Source organism: Dermacentor albipictus, chromosome 5 (genome assembly GCF_038994185.2).
Source record: "Dermacentor albipictus isolate Rhodes 1998 colony chromosome 5, USDA_Dalb.pri_finalv2, whole genome shotgun sequence".
Taxonomy (NCBI): Eukaryota; Metazoa; Arthropoda; class Arachnida; order Ixodida; family Ixodidae; genus Dermacentor; species Dermacentor albipictus.
The window spans coordinates 151,346,944-151,366,583 of record NC_091825.1 but is presented as its reverse complement, the minus strand read 5'-3'; the positions used below and the strand labels follow the sequence as shown (position 1 = coordinate 151,366,583).

The 19,640-nt window shown below is 44.2% G+C and overlaps 1 protein-coding gene across 5 annotated transcripts in view; it reads left to right on the top strand.

The window, feature by feature from the left end:
• Positions 1-6,264: 6,264 nt before the first annotated feature.
• The window catches only part of LOC135915292 (arginine/serine-rich protein PNISR), a 33,330-nt gene continuing 19,954 nt past the window's right edge, over positions 6,265-19,640 (top strand). The window contains exons 1-6 of one of the 5 annotated variants that reach the window (XM_065448331.2): positions 6,266-6,510; positions 7,120-7,225; positions 8,409-8,600; positions 13,865-14,172; positions 15,313-15,460; positions 15,818-15,984. In XM_065448331.2, the coding sequence (XP_065304403.2) occupies positions 7,147-7,225; positions 8,409-8,600; positions 13,865-14,172; positions 15,313-15,460; positions 15,818-15,984 (894 nt within the window). In that variant the 5' untranslated portion in view covers positions 6,266-6,510; positions 7,120-7,146. Of the gene's footprint in view, positions 6,511-7,078; positions 7,226-8,408; positions 8,601-13,864; positions 14,173-15,312; positions 15,461-15,757; positions 15,985-19,640 lie in introns of all 5 variants that reach the window. The other 4 variants (XM_065448328.2, XM_065448329.2, XM_065448330.2 and 1 more) reach the window with 4 other exon arrangements.

The following is a 19,640-nucleotide window of genomic DNA, read 5'->3' as shown; positions in this document are numbered from 1 at the left end:
TTCGACTCCCACCAAAGCTAGAGGGTTCAAGTGCCTTAATTAACTATATCTTATTTAACTGTGGCTAATGAACTTCACCTTGATTAGCACCAGTGGTTGTGGGTTCGAGTGCCATACTGAACTCTATATTAATTAAAACTGCCTTATCATGTTCATTCTAGAACATTTTTTTTTTTTGCTCCAGTAGCAGCAGGTGGAACAGCCTTAAGAAACCTAACACGTCAACTGAAGCTATGGAAACTACATATACTGTATACACATATATATATAAGCACTACTTATACAGGCTGACATAATAAGGTATACATTTATAAGAGTGATACTGAGAGATAAAGAAATGAGCAATCTTCTTCAATCTGCCAACATATCCCTTTTCTACATCATGTTGGTGGTTTCTGACGAAATATTTCTATCTCTCCCTTCTTTACCACACACAAGTGCCTTGGTGAGTTGTTTCTTGTGTTTCGTGTCTTTGCTTCACTTTAAAAAGTTCCCAAGATGAATGTCAACCAACTAGCCAGTTCATCCATCATGATCATATTTGTGAATTTTAAAGGTGTCTGGATGCATCAAGTGGAAACTTTGGAGCAAAAGTACAACAGCAAAGGAAGAAATTGGATGCGTTATGTGTTAAGAAGCATGGTTTTACAAGCACTGCTCGCACAATTTAATTTGTTGTTCATTATGATTAGGTTTTTAGTCGCCAGATTAATCATGAACATCTGAGGCACGCACCTATGCATCCTTATCTTGACAAATTTTCACAACTTTCGCAGCAGACGAATCCAGAGATGACAATGATAACGTGGCTTCATTCTTTGCAACGGGCAGGCATTTCAATTGCATGCCCCAGCCATGAAAAAATAAAGAGAAACCCTAAATAAACAGGACAGTAAACATGCACGACCCACAAGTAAGGGGGTAGCGAAACCAAAGGCCAAAGTGGTGTACACAACCCACAAGTGCAAGGGGGAGGCAAACAAAGGGCCACAGTGGTGTACACAACTATTAACACTTGAGCTTCTTGGCTATTAGGCGCGAAAACACACACGACACAAGGAAGGGGACGGGACAGAGCGCCACTTACAACTGTTTTTATTCGGAGGTACACCACACACTTATATACCCGTCTTATGCGCAAGGACACAATCACATCAAGATTGATATGGAAGCGCACTAGTTAAATATTAGTTAAATAGCCGAAACCATTTCGGCCATTTAATAGTTAAATGGCCGAAAGGAAATATTTAACTAGTGCGCTTCCATATCAATCTTGATGTGATTGCGTCCTTGCGCATAAGACGGGTATATAAGTGTGTGGTGTACCTCCGAATAAAAACAGTTGTAAGTGGCGCTCTGTCCCGTCCCCTTCCTTGTGTCGTGTGTGTTTTCGCGCCTAATAGCCAAGATGAATTGTGACCAACTCGCCCAACAGGACGTCCTTTTAAATTAACACTTGAGCACTTGAGCGTTGCTCCCCTCCAATCCTCAAGGTGCTGCTTGGTCAGCATTGCAGCACTGATGTCAACTGTCCTATTCGTGTCCGCGAAACCCATGGAGGAAGGCAAAACCCAATTATTGGACCAGTGTTGTCGCCACTTATCGGGTACACAAGGAACAAATCACGAGGCCGCATGGGCAATGGGGGCCATGCTCATTCTTCATTTAGCCCATTGGGGAGTTTTTGGGAGCTACTAGATAGGCCACTTTTTTAACGGCCCCTTGCTCTTGTACGGATCGAGATGCTTGAAATTCAAGAAGCACGATCACATTTTTTTTCACTGCTTTGTATTTGTGGCGAAGTGCTGTGTGATGCACTATGGCTATGCTACAAAGTATGCCTTTATTTGAGAAAGCAGCGAATTTGCATGTGAAATGGGAACTGCATTCGCACACACCTAACCAGCCGCGTGTAAACATATCAGATATGTATTATATCCCGACTGCCCCATTCGGAACTGAAATGAGAAAAGTACACTACATCTCCAGGCTTGGAGTGGTACCTGACACCAGCAAAAATGCCAAGAGCAAGTGGGGCTATACTAATCCAGGTACAACCAAATTAGGAAGACCCACTAAGCTTCAACAAGACACTTCCTTACCAGAACAGGAATTGGCCTCCCTGGTGCAGTATTCAGCCGCTCCCTCCCAAATGACTCATTCAATGAACTCATAGCCCTCAGACCCCAGCAGCTGGAGAGCACCTGACCAAGGTGGTGGTCAGACCTGTAATGCAGCAGAGTGTGCTAATAACGTTGTAACTCAATGCTCATTGCCATTATTTGAATCGCACCTATGTTTATGTAGCGAGTGATTTACTGTGTTATTCAGTAACTGCTTGCATTTGTATATCGCGAGTGACCTATGTTATGTATCGCTGTATATTTACTTGGATGTTTTTCACTTTGTATCCACCCTGCTAAGGTCCTGGTAACAGGACCGCAGTATCAATAAATAAATAAATAAATAAATAAATAAAAAAGAATCTTTGGACCTGAACAAGCCGGCAATGGAAACTGACCCTTGCCTTATGAACACCCGAACCCTCTCAAGTGAAGCTTGCCTAGCAGGACTCTTTGAGGAACTATCAGGCATTGTTTGGGATATCATTGGCCTTAGTGAGGTTAGATTAACACCTGCAGACAGGCTAGATGGTGCATTGAAGATCGATGGAAATAAAGCGCACAGGAAGACACACACGAACAGCTGAGAAAAGCACAGGACAGGCGCTAATGAAGGTGCACATATAAAAGAGCCCTCATTGTTTGAAAGATAGTTTAACAACACCTGCAGATTGGCTAGATCGTGCATTGCAGATAGACAGAAAATAAACGCACAGGAAGACACACACGAACAGCCAAGAAAGACACAGGACAGGTGCTAATCCTCCGTCTTGAACAGGTGCTAATCCTGCATTGGAAAGTAAGCGCACAGGGAGACACACGAACAGCTGAGAAAGACACAGGACAGGCACTAGATGGAGGATTAGCGCCTGTCCAAGATGCAGGATTAGTGCCCGTCCAGTGTCTTTCTCGGTTGTTCGTGTGTGTCTTCCTTTGCGTTTATTTTCCATAGTGAGGTTAGAATTGGAACTGGCGAGGCTTATGCAGTGCTGACAAATGGCCACATCCTCTATTATAGAGGACTACCAGGTAAGAACCAGTTCAGAGTAGGATTCTTAATCCATAAGGACATAGCTGGCAACATTGGCAAACTCTACAGCATTAATGAGAGGGTAGCAGCAGTCGTAATAAAGCTGAATAGGAGGTATAAAATACATTAAGGTAGTACAAACCTATGATCCAACCTCCAGTCTCGATGATGAAGAAATAGAAAAGTTTTATGAAGATGTTGAATTAGCGTTGTGAAAAGTGCAAACTCAGTATACTGTATATATATATGTATATAATATATATATATATATATATATATATATATATATATATATATGTATATATATATATATATATATATATATATATATATATATATATATATATATATATATATATATATATATATATATATATATATATATATATATATATATATATATATATGTGCAACTTCAATGAAAAAGTGAGGAAAAAGCAGGCTGGTGAATAAGTATTTGGCAACTACGGTGCGTGATTCTAGGAACACTCGAGGAGATATGTTCATAGAATTAGTGGAAAAGAATAAGCTGCAAATAATGAACACCTTCTTCAGGAAGTGTTGGAGCAAAAAGTGGACCTGGAAAAGCCCTAATCGTGAAACAAGAAACGAAATTGATTTCATACTTTCTGCCGGTCCCAGCATAGTGCAGGATGTAGAAGTGTTAGGTACGGTAAACTGCAGTGATCATAGGTTAGTGAGAGCTAGGATTCACCTCAATTTGAAGAGAGAGTAAATAAAGTTGGTGAAGAAGAAACAGGCCAACCTAAATGCAGTAAGGGTAAAAGCAGACCAATTGAAGTTGGCACTTACAAACAAATATGCAACCTTAGAACAAAGAGATGAAGATGACATAGAAGCAATGAATGAAAGCATAACTAGGCTGGCTTCAGAAGCAGCAATTGAAGTGGGAGGTAAGGCACCAAGGCAACCAGGCTCTCCCAAGTAACAAAGGACCTAATAAAGAAACGACAAAGAATGAAAGTGTCCAACTCAAGAGATCAGATAGAATTCACAGAATGGTCAAAACTAATTAACAAGGAGAAAATAGAGGATATTCGAAATCATAATGTGAGAAAGACTGAAGAAGCAGTAAAAAATAGGTGCAGCCTGATATCAGTGAGAAGGAATTGCAACTTGGCATCGGACAAATGTATGCAGTGAAAGATTAGCAAGGGAATATCATCAGCAATCTCGAAGATATAGTAAAAGCAGCAGAAGAAGGCAGCCACGATACCTCCATTCGAAGTAGTTATGGACAGATCACAGAGGCTCTTTTTATAACTAGCGATGAAATTAGAAGGACCTGGCAAAACATGAAAAGGGGAAAAGCGGCAGGAGAAGATGGACTACCAGTCGATTTAATCAAAGATGGAGGAGACATAATGCTTGAAAATCTATCAGCCCTTTATACGAACTGTCTATCGACTTTAAGGGTCCCAGAGAACTGAAAGAATGCCAAAATTATACTTGTGCACAAAAACGGGAGACGTTAAAGATTTCAAAAATTATAGGCCCATTAGCAGTACATTTTAGTACCATATAAAATATTCACCAAGATAACCTTCAATGGAATAAGGGCAACACTGGACTTTAGTCAACCAAGAGAACAGGCAGCTAGTTTCAGGACGGTATATTCTACAATGGCATCCATGTGCACACATGTCATCAACAAGGTAATTGAGAAATCCACAGGGTACAATCAGCCTCTCTATATGGCTTTCATAGATTACGAAAAGGCATTTGATTCAGTAGAGATACCAGCAGTCATAGAAGCATTATGTAGTCAAGGAGTACAGGATTCTTAAGTCTTGGAAAGTATCTACAGAGATTCCACAACTACCTTAATTCTCCACAAGTAGGAAGATGCCTTATATAAAAAAGGGGTCAGAAAAGACACAATGTCTCCAATATGCTATTTGCTGCGTGCTTGGAAGGAATATTCAAGCTACTAAACAGAAGGCTTAGGAGTAAGGATCAACATAATAGCTCATCAACCTTCGATTTGCAGATGACATTGTCCTGTTCAGCAACACCAGGGACGATGTTACAACAAATGATTGAGGACCTTAACAGAGAGATCTATAAGAGTTGGGTTGAAGATTAATATGCAGAAGAAAAAGGTAATGATCAATAGCCAGGCAAGGGAACAAGCGTTCAGGATCGTCAGTCAGCCTCTAGAGTCTGTGAAGGACATTTACCTAGGTCGATTACTCACAGTGGGCCCTGATCACGAGAAGGACATTTACAGAATAAAAATGGGTTGGAGCACATTCGGCAGGCATTGTCAGATCCTGACTGGTAGCTTACCATTACCATTAAAAAGAAAGGTGTACAATCAATGCATTCCACCGGTGCTGACGTATGGGGCAGAAACTTGGAGACTGACAAAGAAGCTCGAAAATAAGTTTCAGGGAGCAATGCAACGAAGAATGATGGGCGTAATGTTAAGAGGCAGGAAGAGAGCAGTGTGAGTCAGAGAGCAAACAGGAATGGCTGATACTCTAATTGACATTGAGAGAAAGAAATGGAGCTGGGCACGTCATGTAATGCGTAGGTTAGATAACCCATACACTCTTAGGCAAAGTTACACCCTTTGGCTTGCCCCTTCTGCCACACAACAATAATCGTTATCTGCCTTGATGCGTTTCCTTTCTTTAACACTGCGAGCCCGGAACTTTCCAGTAACGAACGGCACGCGCGTTATCAGAAGGGGCACTCCAAAGGGTGTAAACTGTTCTATGCTGATAACGCACCTGCCTTTCGTTACTGGAAAGTACCGGGCTCGCAGCGTTAAAGAAAGGAAACGCATCAAGGCAGATAACGATTATTGTTCTGTGGCAGAAGGGGCAAGCCAAAGGGTGTAACTTTGCCTAAGAGTGTACTCTATGAGAGAACCGGTGGACCAGTGGGGTTACAGAATGGGTATCAAGAGAAGGGAAGCGCAGTCGAGGACGGCAAAAGACTAAGTGGGGTGATGAAATTATGAAATTCGCAGGCGCTAGTTGGAATCGGTTGGCGCAGGACAGTTGTAATAGGAGATCTGACGAGTTCTTTTGTTTTCCGCAGGGGCCGCAGGAATCCACTATCAATCTGATCACTATCATCATTAACAATTCTCGATTTTTACGCCATCTTGTTAATCTTCCTAGCCCGAGAAACTGTGCACGTTTCAGGTTGCAACGATTTACTATTTTTGATCTCTGGAAGAAAGAGGTGGTGTGTATGTGGACCATGATGTATTTTGGCATCTAGCCTGGCCGTTTGCGAAAGTCAGATCACGGAACATCGTTGCTCCGGCTGCGTCGGAGCCCTGCAGTACTGCAGCGCAACTCTTGCCGCAGTCAATCACCCAAGGTAAATTTCATAAGTTTAGCAGTATACCACGATCTGAACGCCCTATTGTCGATCACGGACAGTCCGTGATTGAAAGAACAGTTGTAAAAAATGATCCCATCGGCACATTGAAATCAGAATGAGTTCGTTCCGCGCGCTACCGGCGCTGGCGTAATGTGAAGCGTTTTCCCTTAATAAGAGGAGTTCTATTTGTGTTTATCTTTCTTCATCTCGACTGCATTGGGTGTGATACCTACTTAAGCTAAAATATGGAAGTTTTTTAAATGTTTAGAGGCTGAATGAAATTCCATAAGGTTTTTTTTTGTGCAGAGTTTGTGCGGGAGTAAAACACACTTTGTACTCTGATCGCTACTTATAATTTATTAGAATCTACCTAGGAACAGGCGTCGGTCATAGAAAGTACATTCGCTAATTTGCCTGTCTTGGATCATCTGCAAGGAGTTCATATGAGAATGCTGAACTCACGTCTGAAAGCTCTGTTATAGGTATTGTGAGCGCATTGTTAACGACGCCGCATGACCGTTCGCACGCTGTTTGTGATGCATGCCCTGATTCGCTTCTTTCTTAGCAGCCATGAAAGAGACTGCAAGTTGCCTGTTTTTTCTTCAGTGTAAAAAATTGCGGTAAATAGAAATCATGTGGTCCGGACCCTCTGGACCGTGGAATCAATGGCCGATTCATGCCTCCATGTATCAAAACGTGCCTCATGAACAAGGTAAGGAACATTACATGTGTGCTATTTTCATTTCTTAACATAATGTGTAAACGTAGAGCATTGTTGTGGCCTTAATGTTTCGCAGCCAGCGAAGTTAGCAATTGGTTATCGTTAGTTACGCTATCATAATAGGCTCTGACATTTAACCATTTGTCTGAAGTATACCCCTTGCAAGCGATCATGCGCGCGACGGGAACATGCGACGCGATGGAGTTGGCTAGTTGCTCACAGCACTTCTGGGCGACGAGTGACGAATTGCAGATTTCCAAAACCGAGCGATCGAGCGACGAGAATTAGTTATCTGTTCGCGCGCCGGCCTTTTTCATAGCTTGAAGCCATCGCTTGTCGCTGTCGCGCACAAAACCGCTCGCACGGAGTTTGCGTTTGACGCAAGCTGCGCCAACAAGGTGCATTTAAACATTGTGCTTGAGGTTGGCTCACTTGAAAAATAAAAGGAAATGTAAATTAAACAAGCAAAGCAAAGCTGGTTTGTGTTTCCTTCACATTCCCCGATAATGTGCTGGTGATAAGCATCCAATTTTGAGTAATATAAATTAAGCACTGCAGCAATGCTGCTTTTGTTCTCATGAGGCTGAGGGCTTGTTGAAGTACAGCAAGCTTGTGTCTGAAATGTCATGACCAGTGATAGCATTTGTTTCATTGACAACTTCTATTGCACAATTAAGGGCAGTCGCTTGTTTTCAGCATCATGAAATTGGTGCTCTGGAGCCCAGAAAGGCTGGCCTTGCATGTTGTAAAACTGTGAAAGTAGCTGCGAATGTTTTTTTAGTGGACAAGAAATATTTGTTGTTGGCCTAGGATCAAATCTAAGCACATTGTGATCTCCGATAGCGAATTAGTTCAAAAGAACAGACTGGTGGGCTAGCTGGTACTGCATAACTTGAGTTCAAGTGCAAGAGAACACGTAGGACAACAGAGGGGAACGAAGACACACTTTACCTCAAGTTAAGCAAATAAGTGTCGTTTGCAATAAATAACTCTCCAAATGTAGTTGCTTTTGAAATTAACCTTTTTTTCACATGTCAGTATTCTCCATCTCATCCTTTCATATAATTTCTTGAATAGTTTCTTGAATGAACTCAGTTGTAGGGATCTTGTGGGGCTCACTTTCCTCCTCCCCCAATATCTGCCCTAAGAAAAGTCTTGCTTCTTGCTTTCTCAGTGGACTGGGCCCAACTCGCCAAGCAATGGATCCAAATGCAGCAGGCACCCTCCAGGCCCGAACCACCTATGCCAGCACCACATATGGCCCCACCTATGGCCCCCAGAGTGCCTGCACCACCCTTGCCACCTCCTCAGGCACCTCTTGGGATGCCCCCATCTGTAGCTCACAAACCTATGCGACCACCAATTGGTATGTTTTACACATGCCTTTCTCTGAAACCAAGTGCAACACTTGGTTACGACTTGCATGGTTAGCATTGCTGTGCATTGGTGTGAACGAGACATGCACAAGAGACGACTAAACAGATAAGCGCCAGTGTATGTCTTTCTCTTGCTGTCTCTCTCTTGTATATGTCAACTTCAACTTAGTGCCATTTGAAACAAATTGTACCAATCCACTCATGAAGTCTTGATGTCCCAAAGCGATACACATGCTGTAAGTGATGTATAAAAAGATGGCAGCCATGACGTCACCATCACTTTCAATCGCCTGTAGCAAAGTAAGAGGATGAGAAAAGTTTTGGTCACTCTTAGGAAGCAGTGATTGGGGCCTGTACGATGTGAACAATAATATTGGTCGCCTGGATTTGTTTAACTCGCAATAAAATGCAGTGGCCAGGTATTGAATGTGCTACCACATGCTCAGCACCAGAACGGCGTAGCTTATCAGCCACTGCAGCAGGTGGCACAGTTAAGAGGAAGCTTTAGGGTTGTGCCAGCCAAGTATCAATGCTTGGCCTGTCGCAGGTGATGTATGCCTGTGATGAGGTTCTTTCAATTAATTAATCCTAGCTGAGGCACTGCCTCAGCGCATGAAGTGACAAAGTCGTTTGTTATCACATTGCAAGCCATTCATTAAAGAACATCCAGCACAAAGAGGAACAGAAACTCTACAAACTAATCAAACACACACACAAAAAAAGAATTAAGTCTCCAAAGAAAGTGTCAAAGTCAGAAAGGGCCGACAGTTTCATGGTCTGCAGTGGAGTTGCGAGATGAACTCGAGGTGGCGACAGAGGCAGTCCTTGCAGCATAGAAGCGGTGCTGAAGACAGGCACTGTTCAAGAAAAATCCTGGCCACCCTCAGGTCACCCGGGATCCAGTAATGTAGGAGTAAGTCCGATTGCGACGCCGAGAACAAGGGCAGGTGGCCTTGGCACAGTAGAGGTCCCGGTGCGTGAACTTCATTTTCCCAACGTCTCTTTGGGATCTTTCTGCGTGCGATCACGAGAATGCGATTCACGAGAACGCAGTGACACCCCCCTGGAAGGTCGCCCTAGTCCAGCAGAAGGCACGAAGCTTGGGCCTCACTCCTGCACCTGGAGCACTGGCGAACTCCTTCCTCCACACAGGCTTCTTGTTCCACATCTCCCCGACCTCTTCCTCTTCTTCCTTCCTTTCTGCTCACTTGTTGTTGCTGCTGTTCGAATTATTTCTTCGGCGCGCTCTGCCACCACTACAGCGTCTTATTGTCACCTTCGCATGGCTGACCCACTTTAATCGCGGCACTCGTGCACTTGACACATCACAATGCTGTAGCGAGCCTCAAACATACAGTGAAAGGGGAAAGCCAAGACATATTTTTATTTCATGTAGTTACTTCGATGAAAGACATCATGAGAGGAACATCATTAATACCTATTATCAAACAGTACAAATTTTGTAACAGAGTAAAGTGGGAAAAATGTAAATCTGACAGCACTGTACTATGCTAATGTTGAATACATTTTGTGAGCTCATAATATGATGTGACAAAAACATTTGGCCATCCTGAAGAACCTGTGTGCCACAAATAAGCATAAGAAAAGGCACTTGAACATGAGAACCTTACTATAGGCAAAAGCCAACTAGTCACCCACAGCTTAGCCACAACATTGACTATTTTTGGAGTTAGAAGTTATTATCTTGTCATATATTATGTCTGGCACATTACAGAGTGTGATTTTCCCGCCATTTGTGCCAGCAGGATATTGGCAAATTGCATGTGCTATAAGGATCTAATGCCTGGCTGTGTGACCATAGACGTAGAAAGGGTTTGGAATCATGTGGCATTAGAATGACACCAATAAAAGAGTTGATTGAAAGAGGGCACTGGGGTTTGTGACCTAACAGTTGCCCTAAAGAGGTATGAAAATACATGGTGTTCAAATCTGGATTTAAAATATGTGGTCTTCTGTGGACAAGAAGTTATAAAAAGTTAAATACTTCATTATATTGAGAATTTTGCTATACACTTCAACCTGGTTATAATGAAGTTGAAGGGGAAGCCGAAATTACTTCGTTATATCCATTAATTCATTACACCAACTACGTATTGCCGTTTACTGCAGTATATGCCCAATGATATGCACAACGTTAAACAGGCAAAGAAGACTATAGCTTTGCGGCTTGTATGCAATGAAAATTCAATAAAACAACAGCATTAGACTCTCTATGGGTGCAGCACGTGATGTTTAGCACCTGATGTGACAGCCATTACAATAGCATTCTTAAGCTCCAATGTGATGGTCATTTGCTTCTGCTTTCCACTTGGCTTGCTCATATTGTCGTGGTACCCATTGAAGTATACGGCCAACAGCTTGCCACAGTGCCAGAAACGCAAATGTATATGTGGATGCGTTTGGCTGTTGAAAGTGAAACTACCTGAATCACCGCTTTCTCATGTCCCCGTGGCTCAGCTGTGTGAGCGTGCCGGCTTGGCTTGGCTGGCTTGTGCCGATTTCACGGATTTCATGCACTCTCAGAGGTCACGCAGCTGCGTCAGCACTGCGTCAGCTGCGCCAGCACGGTGCACCGCAGTGAGAGAGAGAGAAATGAAGGCACTATCCTGATTTTGTTGTGCTGATTATTATAATGGCAAAAATATAACACTATAGCACTAGTTTTTACTTCACTGCACGCAAGCAGCATCATCAATATGTGGCACAGCTAGGCGTGACCTCCGAGATAGCGATCTTGGAGAGTGAGCCTAGCTTCACCAGCTGTGTGACGCACTGAGAGAAAGGTGCAATAATATAAGAAAGAAGTGGTGCTTGTGCATGACACCGTGTGTGCATCTACGCGTGGTGGTTAGAAAGACCAGTGCTACTCAATGGTGTATTCGTTGCGGGAATTTTGATCTGCCATGCTGAATGAGTGCGGAACCTAGTAGAAAGCGATACGCTCAGTGCACAACGATTGGTTTAGTTCTTTAAAGGGAGGTTTAAAATCAGTGGATCTCTTTGGGGATTTCAAGGGAGATTGCATTTACTTCGTTATATCCATTTTGTTACATCCCCTTTCACTATAACAAGGTTCAAGTGTATTGCAATTACTTATGTTGAGGTTTAACTGTATAAAGTTTCAAAAAGAGAAGGCATCTTGACCGACTTCATGCCTAGGACCTTGCCCTCTAAAAAATTGATGTCACAGTTAACTGCATCACCTTGACATTGATGATGCATCTGTTGAGAGCTTTAATGGCTCAGGAGGCTCTTTGTGTGTTGTGTACCAAGACACAAAAGACAGTTGTAAAAGAGTAGTGAGGTGAAAGTAGTTAAGGGGGGACACTGGTCTCAAGTAACCTTATTAACTCCTAAGCCTATTTCTGCAGTCACTGGAGAAGGCTTTGGCTGCGTTTGGCACTGGTAGCAAACTGTCGTTGACGTCTTCCAAAGCTACTGCGCAGTTCCGAAAGTTGAACACTTTTTATTTCCCTTTCTATTCGCCGAATATGCTTTGTAGCAAACTGAATTTGACATCATTGTGGGCCAAACTTTGCACGCCTGAGCAGTTCGAGCAGATGATGATGAAAATCGCAAATGGCACGGCATGCTTACCGTCACGTGTCTTAAACAATGAATGAAATTGCTTGTCGGGACAACTCTTTTGCAGGCTTTTTCTTCATAGTGATTTGGTGCATAGAGTAGCATCGCATATCGCAAGAAAAGGCCGTTATTTGCGTGTTCATCAGAAAAAATTCAGCTTGCCAACGTCACATGAAACACGATTAAAATATTGATTCAAGACGCATGAAAATTTCCAAGATCGTGCATAAGTTCCTGAAGAATAAAAAAAAAGTCAGGACCCATTCCACCTTGTTAAGGCCAGGTTGGCCAGTGAAGCTGTGAGGGGGCCACCACCTACAATAGGGCAACAAGACAAACAGTAAACTCTGGAAAACGTTCTTCATATTACTGTGCTATACCGATTACTGTGATATACCGATTACTGTGATATACACTGTGATATACACTGTGATATACACTGTGATATAAAGGGCCATGAGCAATTGCATTTTTTGCTTGCTTATGGTGGTATGAGCCATTGCTTCCGCAAGTATGAGCCGTTGAGGATGACAGTTTTCGACATGTTGTTCTCTATCATGCATTTATTGCTTGCTTGGGGGGTATGAGCCATTGCTGATGATTAAAGTTTTTTTGCGGCGACCCAGCAGGCCTACGAAGCGGCGAAGAGGCAAGACCTCGACGTCCCATCGTGGGAGGCCTAGGCCCAGCTGACAAAACTGCTGGTGCTTATTAAAGTTCACTCTCTCTCTCTCTCGCACTTTTCTGTCCGCAGACACTATTATGCCACTAGGGGGTAGTGGGGTGAGCCATTGCTGATGATGATAGTTATTTCTGGCACTTTTCTGTCGACAGACATGGTTGTGCTGTTGGGGGGTAGTGGTATACAGCTTCACTGTAATATATCAATTTCAAAAAGATTATTTTTCCCCGCTTTTTTGGTCTTTGAAACTTTTGTCCCCCATTAAGCCTTACTGGCAGCACAGAGATGCCAGAAAAACTGAATGTAAAAGGAGTTAAGCACTGTTTAGAGAAACGGAGAAGAGACAGAAACTTTGGTTCTTTATATGTACGTACAAAGCCTGACTACAGAGTTCAGATTCACAGTGATCTGTAAATTGTACTGTGCTACTGTGCTGTCACTGCTTCGCACTTTGGGTGAAGCTGAAACATTTCCTTTCATATGTTGTTGTCAGTGGATGATCAGGGACTTCTTAAAATGAATTCATTTTTTTCAGCACTCTGCACAGCACTTGATAAGGCTTGGCTAGCTGGTTTTCCCCACTCGAGCAAGTTGTGCTACGCAGGTTACTGAAAACATTATGAATGGAAGGTGGAACAAGGCATAAAATAATATGTGCAATAGTTAATGAGGTCTCTGGAGGGGCTAGTTCGTCTTCCACATTCAAGTAAGTTGTGCTAGAAAGGTTACAAGAAACAAGACGGACATGAACCGGATTTCCAGATGTGCACAGACAAGACTGTCATTTTGAGTTCTGCACTTCGTTTCGTGTCTTATTCCAACCTCCAAGTGTCTTGTTTTCAGTCACCTGTGTAGTGTAACTTGCTCGTTTATGCATATTGCTTGTGCTTCTCAAGAAAGAAAGCTGTGCCATATTATGCGCTTTTATCTTCTAGTTTTTCCCATGCTCTCTGCTTGTGTAATCAGGGGGCATGCCACCATCTGGGCCACCTCCACCGACAGGCGGCTACTGGGGAGGACCGGCATCGTCATCCTGGGGTGCTGGGGAAGGAAAACCCTGGCAGTCATCAGTGGGTCCACACCAGGCGATGCCGGCTGGGGGTATGGGCCCTCCCACAGTTGCTTCCATGCCACCCATGGGAGTATCGGAGAAAGAGACCTTTGACTATGGCCACGTTTCTTCAAGCCAGCCGCACGCGTCCCAGAGCTACGATTACAACCATGGCGGTGCTGAACAGTACGCCCAGTACGCACCCCCACCACCACTCATGGACGTAGGTGCAGCTCAGTCATTGCTCCAGCCAAATGAAGCAGGCACCTTGTGGTTAGCTTGTAACACTGTGGAGGATCTTCAGGCATAATTCGCTGTTTGAAAGTGGTAGCTTTGTGAAGGGTCAGCACACACCTACATTGTGGGGGGCTGATGTAACTGGAATCATTAAAGGCTCACACACACACACACACACACACACACACACACACACACACACACACACACACACACACACACACACGATGAAGGCATGGTGCTTCCTATGGAACATAAACTTATGCTACAGGTGCTACAAATTGTCATTTTAAATAACCTTTTCGTATCAATTAAAAAACCTATTTTTGCTGGCTGTTGACACGGTTGCCAACTGATTTTTTGGTCTTTGAGGAGACTGTGATAAGAGTTCAAGCAATGGGAGCAGTCTGAAAAAGTGAGTTTCAGAAATAACCCTTAAGTAATACCCATCAAATGAGACCATTGTAAAAATTGCAATTTGGTTTGCCCAGCGTCACATGACTTGTTGATACTCATTTGTGAAGTGATTGGCTTCTGTGCAATAACAACTGTTTGAGATGTTGTGGTAGTTATGCACTTTACATTTAACTTATCCTAAGAGACACTGCTGTCTCAATGCAATAGTCTGCAAAGGGTTGTGCAACCCACTGTCCACAGCAATGATATTTGCAACACACTGTGTAAGGTAATGTGTAAGTCCAGCAAAACAAAGTGCACTAAATTTTTTTTTTTAATTGATACAGTGCCTTTGTGGGATTTGTGGTGAAGCTGCAAAGAAGTCAAAGTAATTGAATATGTCCTACCTACTCCCTCCCCCCCCCCCCCCCCCCCAGCCTTCATTCTGAAGAAAAGATGTCTGAAAAATCAGTTGGCAATTGTAAATATGAACACTTAACCACATCCTCAGAACACTGAGAGAGGCGCATGGCAGTTTAAGGGAGGCCAAGAACTGCGTACGACGTTTGGGCCATTTGCAGGCATGCTTTCTGGTAAAGAGCAGGACATAGGAAATTTAGAGAATTGTGTGGGGTAGGACTAGTGGAGCAAAGCTTGGAAACAGCTCACGCTGAAAGACAAAGATTTGTTGCGTGCAAACTTCAGCGACATTTTTGTGGTTCTCTCGCAGAGCTATCCAAACACCGGGGGGGACCCTTACCACCTGTACTGGGGCATGGGCCAGAACTCTTGTGCACCGCCGTTCCTGAGGAAAGAGCGGTGCGATGACAGGGAAGACATCCAGGTTCCCTTTTATGAAGAAGAGGTTCCACAGATAGGTGAGCTCTTGAGTCTCTTGTGTTTCAGACATTTATGAGCAGCTCTGATACATCTGCTTGTACCTTGCCTGAGAACGTTCAGTGCCTGAGGTCGCTGGATGCACACTGCAAAATGATTTCCAGCTGAAATCGAGTTACAGACTCCTCAAGAAATGAGACCTGACATTCTGCTGGTACATTTCATACTGCACACAGCACAATCTCCTTTCCTGGTGTCTGTGTCCTTGTTCTTTTCTGGAAAGCATTTTTGCAGTGTACTTATGCCTTGTTCTAAAATATTACCTTGTGTCATTTCAGGATTTAAGTGCAGGAACAGGCAGATTAACATGGAAATTCCCATGTCTGTTGATGTCCTAGATGCCGCAAAGCGCAAAACCTTGCCTGGCTGGATTCGTGAGGGCTTGGAGAAAATGGAGAGGGAAAAGATGCGCAAGCTGGAACGTGAAAAGGAAGAAACAGAGCGACGTGTAAGGCTCAGCAAGCAAACTGAAGATGACGACCCATCAAACACAAAGTCAAAGTTTGTAAGTGAGCTATGCGCACCATGTCCAGTGCGTGGTACAGATATTATACACTGAATATTGCTTTAAGGGTGGGCAAATAGTGATTTTTGAGACTGAATTTTTGAGACAATAGCATTATACTTTTGCATGGGGTTCCCAAGGGGATTTTTCAACTGTTCGATATAGGCAATAATTCGATATATCCGGTTCAATATATTCAGGATCGACTGTATGGTGTACATATTCCATGTACTTGAAAAAACTTCGTATGACCTCGAATTGTTGATTGAAGTGACTGCCTTACATTAGTAATTGCAAGACCTCATATAGTCGAACCTGACTATATCGAACCCATTTACATCGAATTATTCTATATATAGAAAAATTTCCGGACAAGGTATAGTTACAATAAGTATATATAGCAAAAATTACGCTTCCATTGAACAAAAATATGAGCGACTCCCGATATATCGAACGTCCTGTTAGAAAAGTGCCCCCAGAAGTTAGCTTTCCCTCGCGGTGGCGGGGAAACCCGGCGGCGCGGCTCCATCCAACTGCTCTCCCTACCGTGACCATGTTGCGTCGAGCGGGCCGTTGACACCCCCCTGCAAAAAATAATCCTGGCCCTCCTGCAGCCCTTGCACAGACAACCAATCAGCGGCTCTTGTGCCCTTGTCGTGCAAGATGGCGAAAGTACGAGTTGTCTCGCTGCTTTTCTGGTTCATTGTGTGTGCGCTTTGTGGGCCTTCTCCTGCGGCGTTGCCGTGATGAAGCGGCAGAATTCGCCTTTTGTCGTGAAGCTCGAAATCCGTCCGTCGTCTCTCGCTAACCCCGGCTGGCCGCACAGTCCTCCGGAAGCTCAGTCTCGAGGCTATCCCCGAAATTACAGAGTACGTTACGATTCCGCGAAAGGTGAGGGGGCATATTTATGCCCCACCTCTACCCCGCAACATGGACCCCGAGTTCCATCAGGGCCGTCGGCAGGCCCGTAGTGAAGCCATTTGGCGACGCTATGGCTCGCAAGATGGAGTGGTCTACACAGACGCAGCCAGACACCCTCGCGGCGACCTCATGACTGCGGTGGTAGCTGATCACAACGGAGGACTGCTAGAACATACAACAATCACGGCTGGCCGAGTGGTGGAAGCGGAGGAAACCGCGATTGCCATGGCCATGCATGCGGACGCAAATACCGTCATCAGCGACAGCAAGCAGGGCATCGGCAATTTCGTCCGAGGTAGAATTTGCAAACAGGCGTACCATGTCCTCACACGACGCCCCCTAAGCGGCTTGAAAACCCTCGTGTGGACCCCCGCTCACGCGGCTGTGCCCGGCAACGCGTTGGCTCACAGTTTGGCTCGAGATCTCGCGCGCCGAGCCTTGTCCGCGGATGCGGACGGCGTGAATGAGGAGGAGACACACGAGGAACCCTGCGAGACTTATTATGAAATAGCCCATCGGTACCGCTTGAGGCGTCGCGCGCTCCCACCACCGGCCAAGCAACTCGACAAAACGCAAGCGGTCGCGTTTCGGCGACTTCAGACAAATACATACCCACACCCAAAATACATTAACAAAATCACAGGGGGCAGGGAAAGCGACAAATGTAGGCTCTGTTCAGAAACAGGAACACTCACACACATAATGTGGGAATGCACCTCGCTCCCGTTCTCTCATCCCCCCGTCAGCAGCGAGACTGACTGGACAGCCTGGCTCAGTTCCGGGGACGTCGACCGACAATTGGAACTGGTGGACTGGGCGGAGAAGGCCAAGCAGGCCCAGGGCCTTACTTGAGCCCTAACGCTCAGCCACGTCCCTCTTTACCCTTCCCCCTTTCAATAAAGTTTATCACCACCACCGTAAATCGGGTCGAACGCGGTGAGAAGTCAGATGACCTCGCAGTGTGCAAGATTCCGAGGAGCACTCTCAGCATGATCTTGAAGAATAAGGGGGTGATTAGGGCTAAAGCGGCCAAACTCTCGAACCGGTGCCCGTGGCGCCCGACGCGTATGCAGCCCGTGTACTAGCGGTTCATCCGAAATTGCTTCAGCAGTGCTGGCTTCCGGAAGCGTGCTCGGTGATGACTAAATTCTGATGAATGCGACGAACCTGTTGCTGGTGTTGCCGAAGTTTGGAGCGAGCTGTCAGAATTTCTGGAAGCTGTTGACGAATCAACGGTAGATGAGTTTGTGAGTGCAAATGATGGTGTCGCGACCACGGGAGAGCCCGAAAACGAAGACTACATTGCCGACATCGTACCGAGCACAAGTGAAAGTGGGCACAATGAGGAAAGTAACGACAGTCCTTTGCCCACGTCCTCCAAAGTGATTGGTGTGCTCGCACTAGTCCGGTGCTTCTGCGCAAAATGCGGAAGGTTGCGGCCTCAGCTGCCCCGACTCCTTAGACAATGTGGAGAAGTGCATGCGTCGCAGGCAGCGAAATTGCCCAAGCAGAAGAAAATGCAGGACTATTTCATGCAAAACTGAGCTAGTTTCATCAATAAAGTGATTTTACAAATGGTATGTGCTTTTATGACATCCAATTATTTAGCAGGCTAATATCGAATTATGCTCTATATCGAACTGATAGGCGTTTTTCTGCGAGTTCGATATAGCTGGGTTCGACTGTAGTAGGAAACAGTACAATTTCACAGCCCAAGTCCTCTCGCACCACCAAGAATCTGCCGTCTCTCAGTGGTGCAAGCTTCCTTTGTGTAATTGTCATATACTTCGCTATGACTAATACTGCCTTGCCTTTCCGGTGAAACTGCAGCCTCTCTCTCTTTCTCTCTCATGCTTTTTTTAAATCTTATTCTTTGAGTCTGAGCATAAGTGCTGCTACGTTATAACGTGTCCTCTAAAATAGACCATTTAAAAAGTTAAGTGAATTTTGTTTATTATCTGTATTGACCGTGTCTTCTGTAACTCAAGCTAATTGGCCACATACTCTTCTAATAAATTATGACGATCACTTTCAGTTTTGGTTTCTCCTTTTGGTCATATAGCACCATACAGCATGCTATTTTTATGAGAAAATAGAGGCAAGCGGGCACTTGCCATTCATTAAAACAGGAAAGTGCAGAGTTTCTTGATTTCACTGTGTTAATGCATTGTATATGTCCCTGGCCATGCTATTATTAGAAGTGTTAGTTAACATAAGGATACCTTCCCTTGTAATCACTTGCTTGTCTTCTGTGACTGGGTATTTTATTGATTTTGCAAGAGGTGTATCTTGTATCTCAAGATGCCCAATACTTGACTCAATATATTGAAAATAAAGATACAGGTACAAGACTTTTTGAATGTATGAAAATACAGATACAAGATGCCCATAGTATATTAAGGTAGTATCTAAGATAGATGTAGCTTCAATACTGCCCAGCCCTGCGTGGCATGTCGTGGTGCATGCAACTTAATGCCACATTTAGGTGCATTGCTTGCATGTGTTATCCAGAATAAATCAGAAATGTATTGTCTGCAGAGATGCTGAACAGAAGAGTGCCGATTCCGCTGCCATGAAACTGTGGTGGTGCGATTTGTCGTTGTTAGGGGAAACATAGTTTGTGCTGTGTATTGTCGTGCAGTGCAGTGCCTGAATGTGACTAATAATATTTGCCATTCACACTTGTTTTTTTCCTTGTGTTTTTTTTTTCCCCTTTGTTTTACTGCTCACTCATG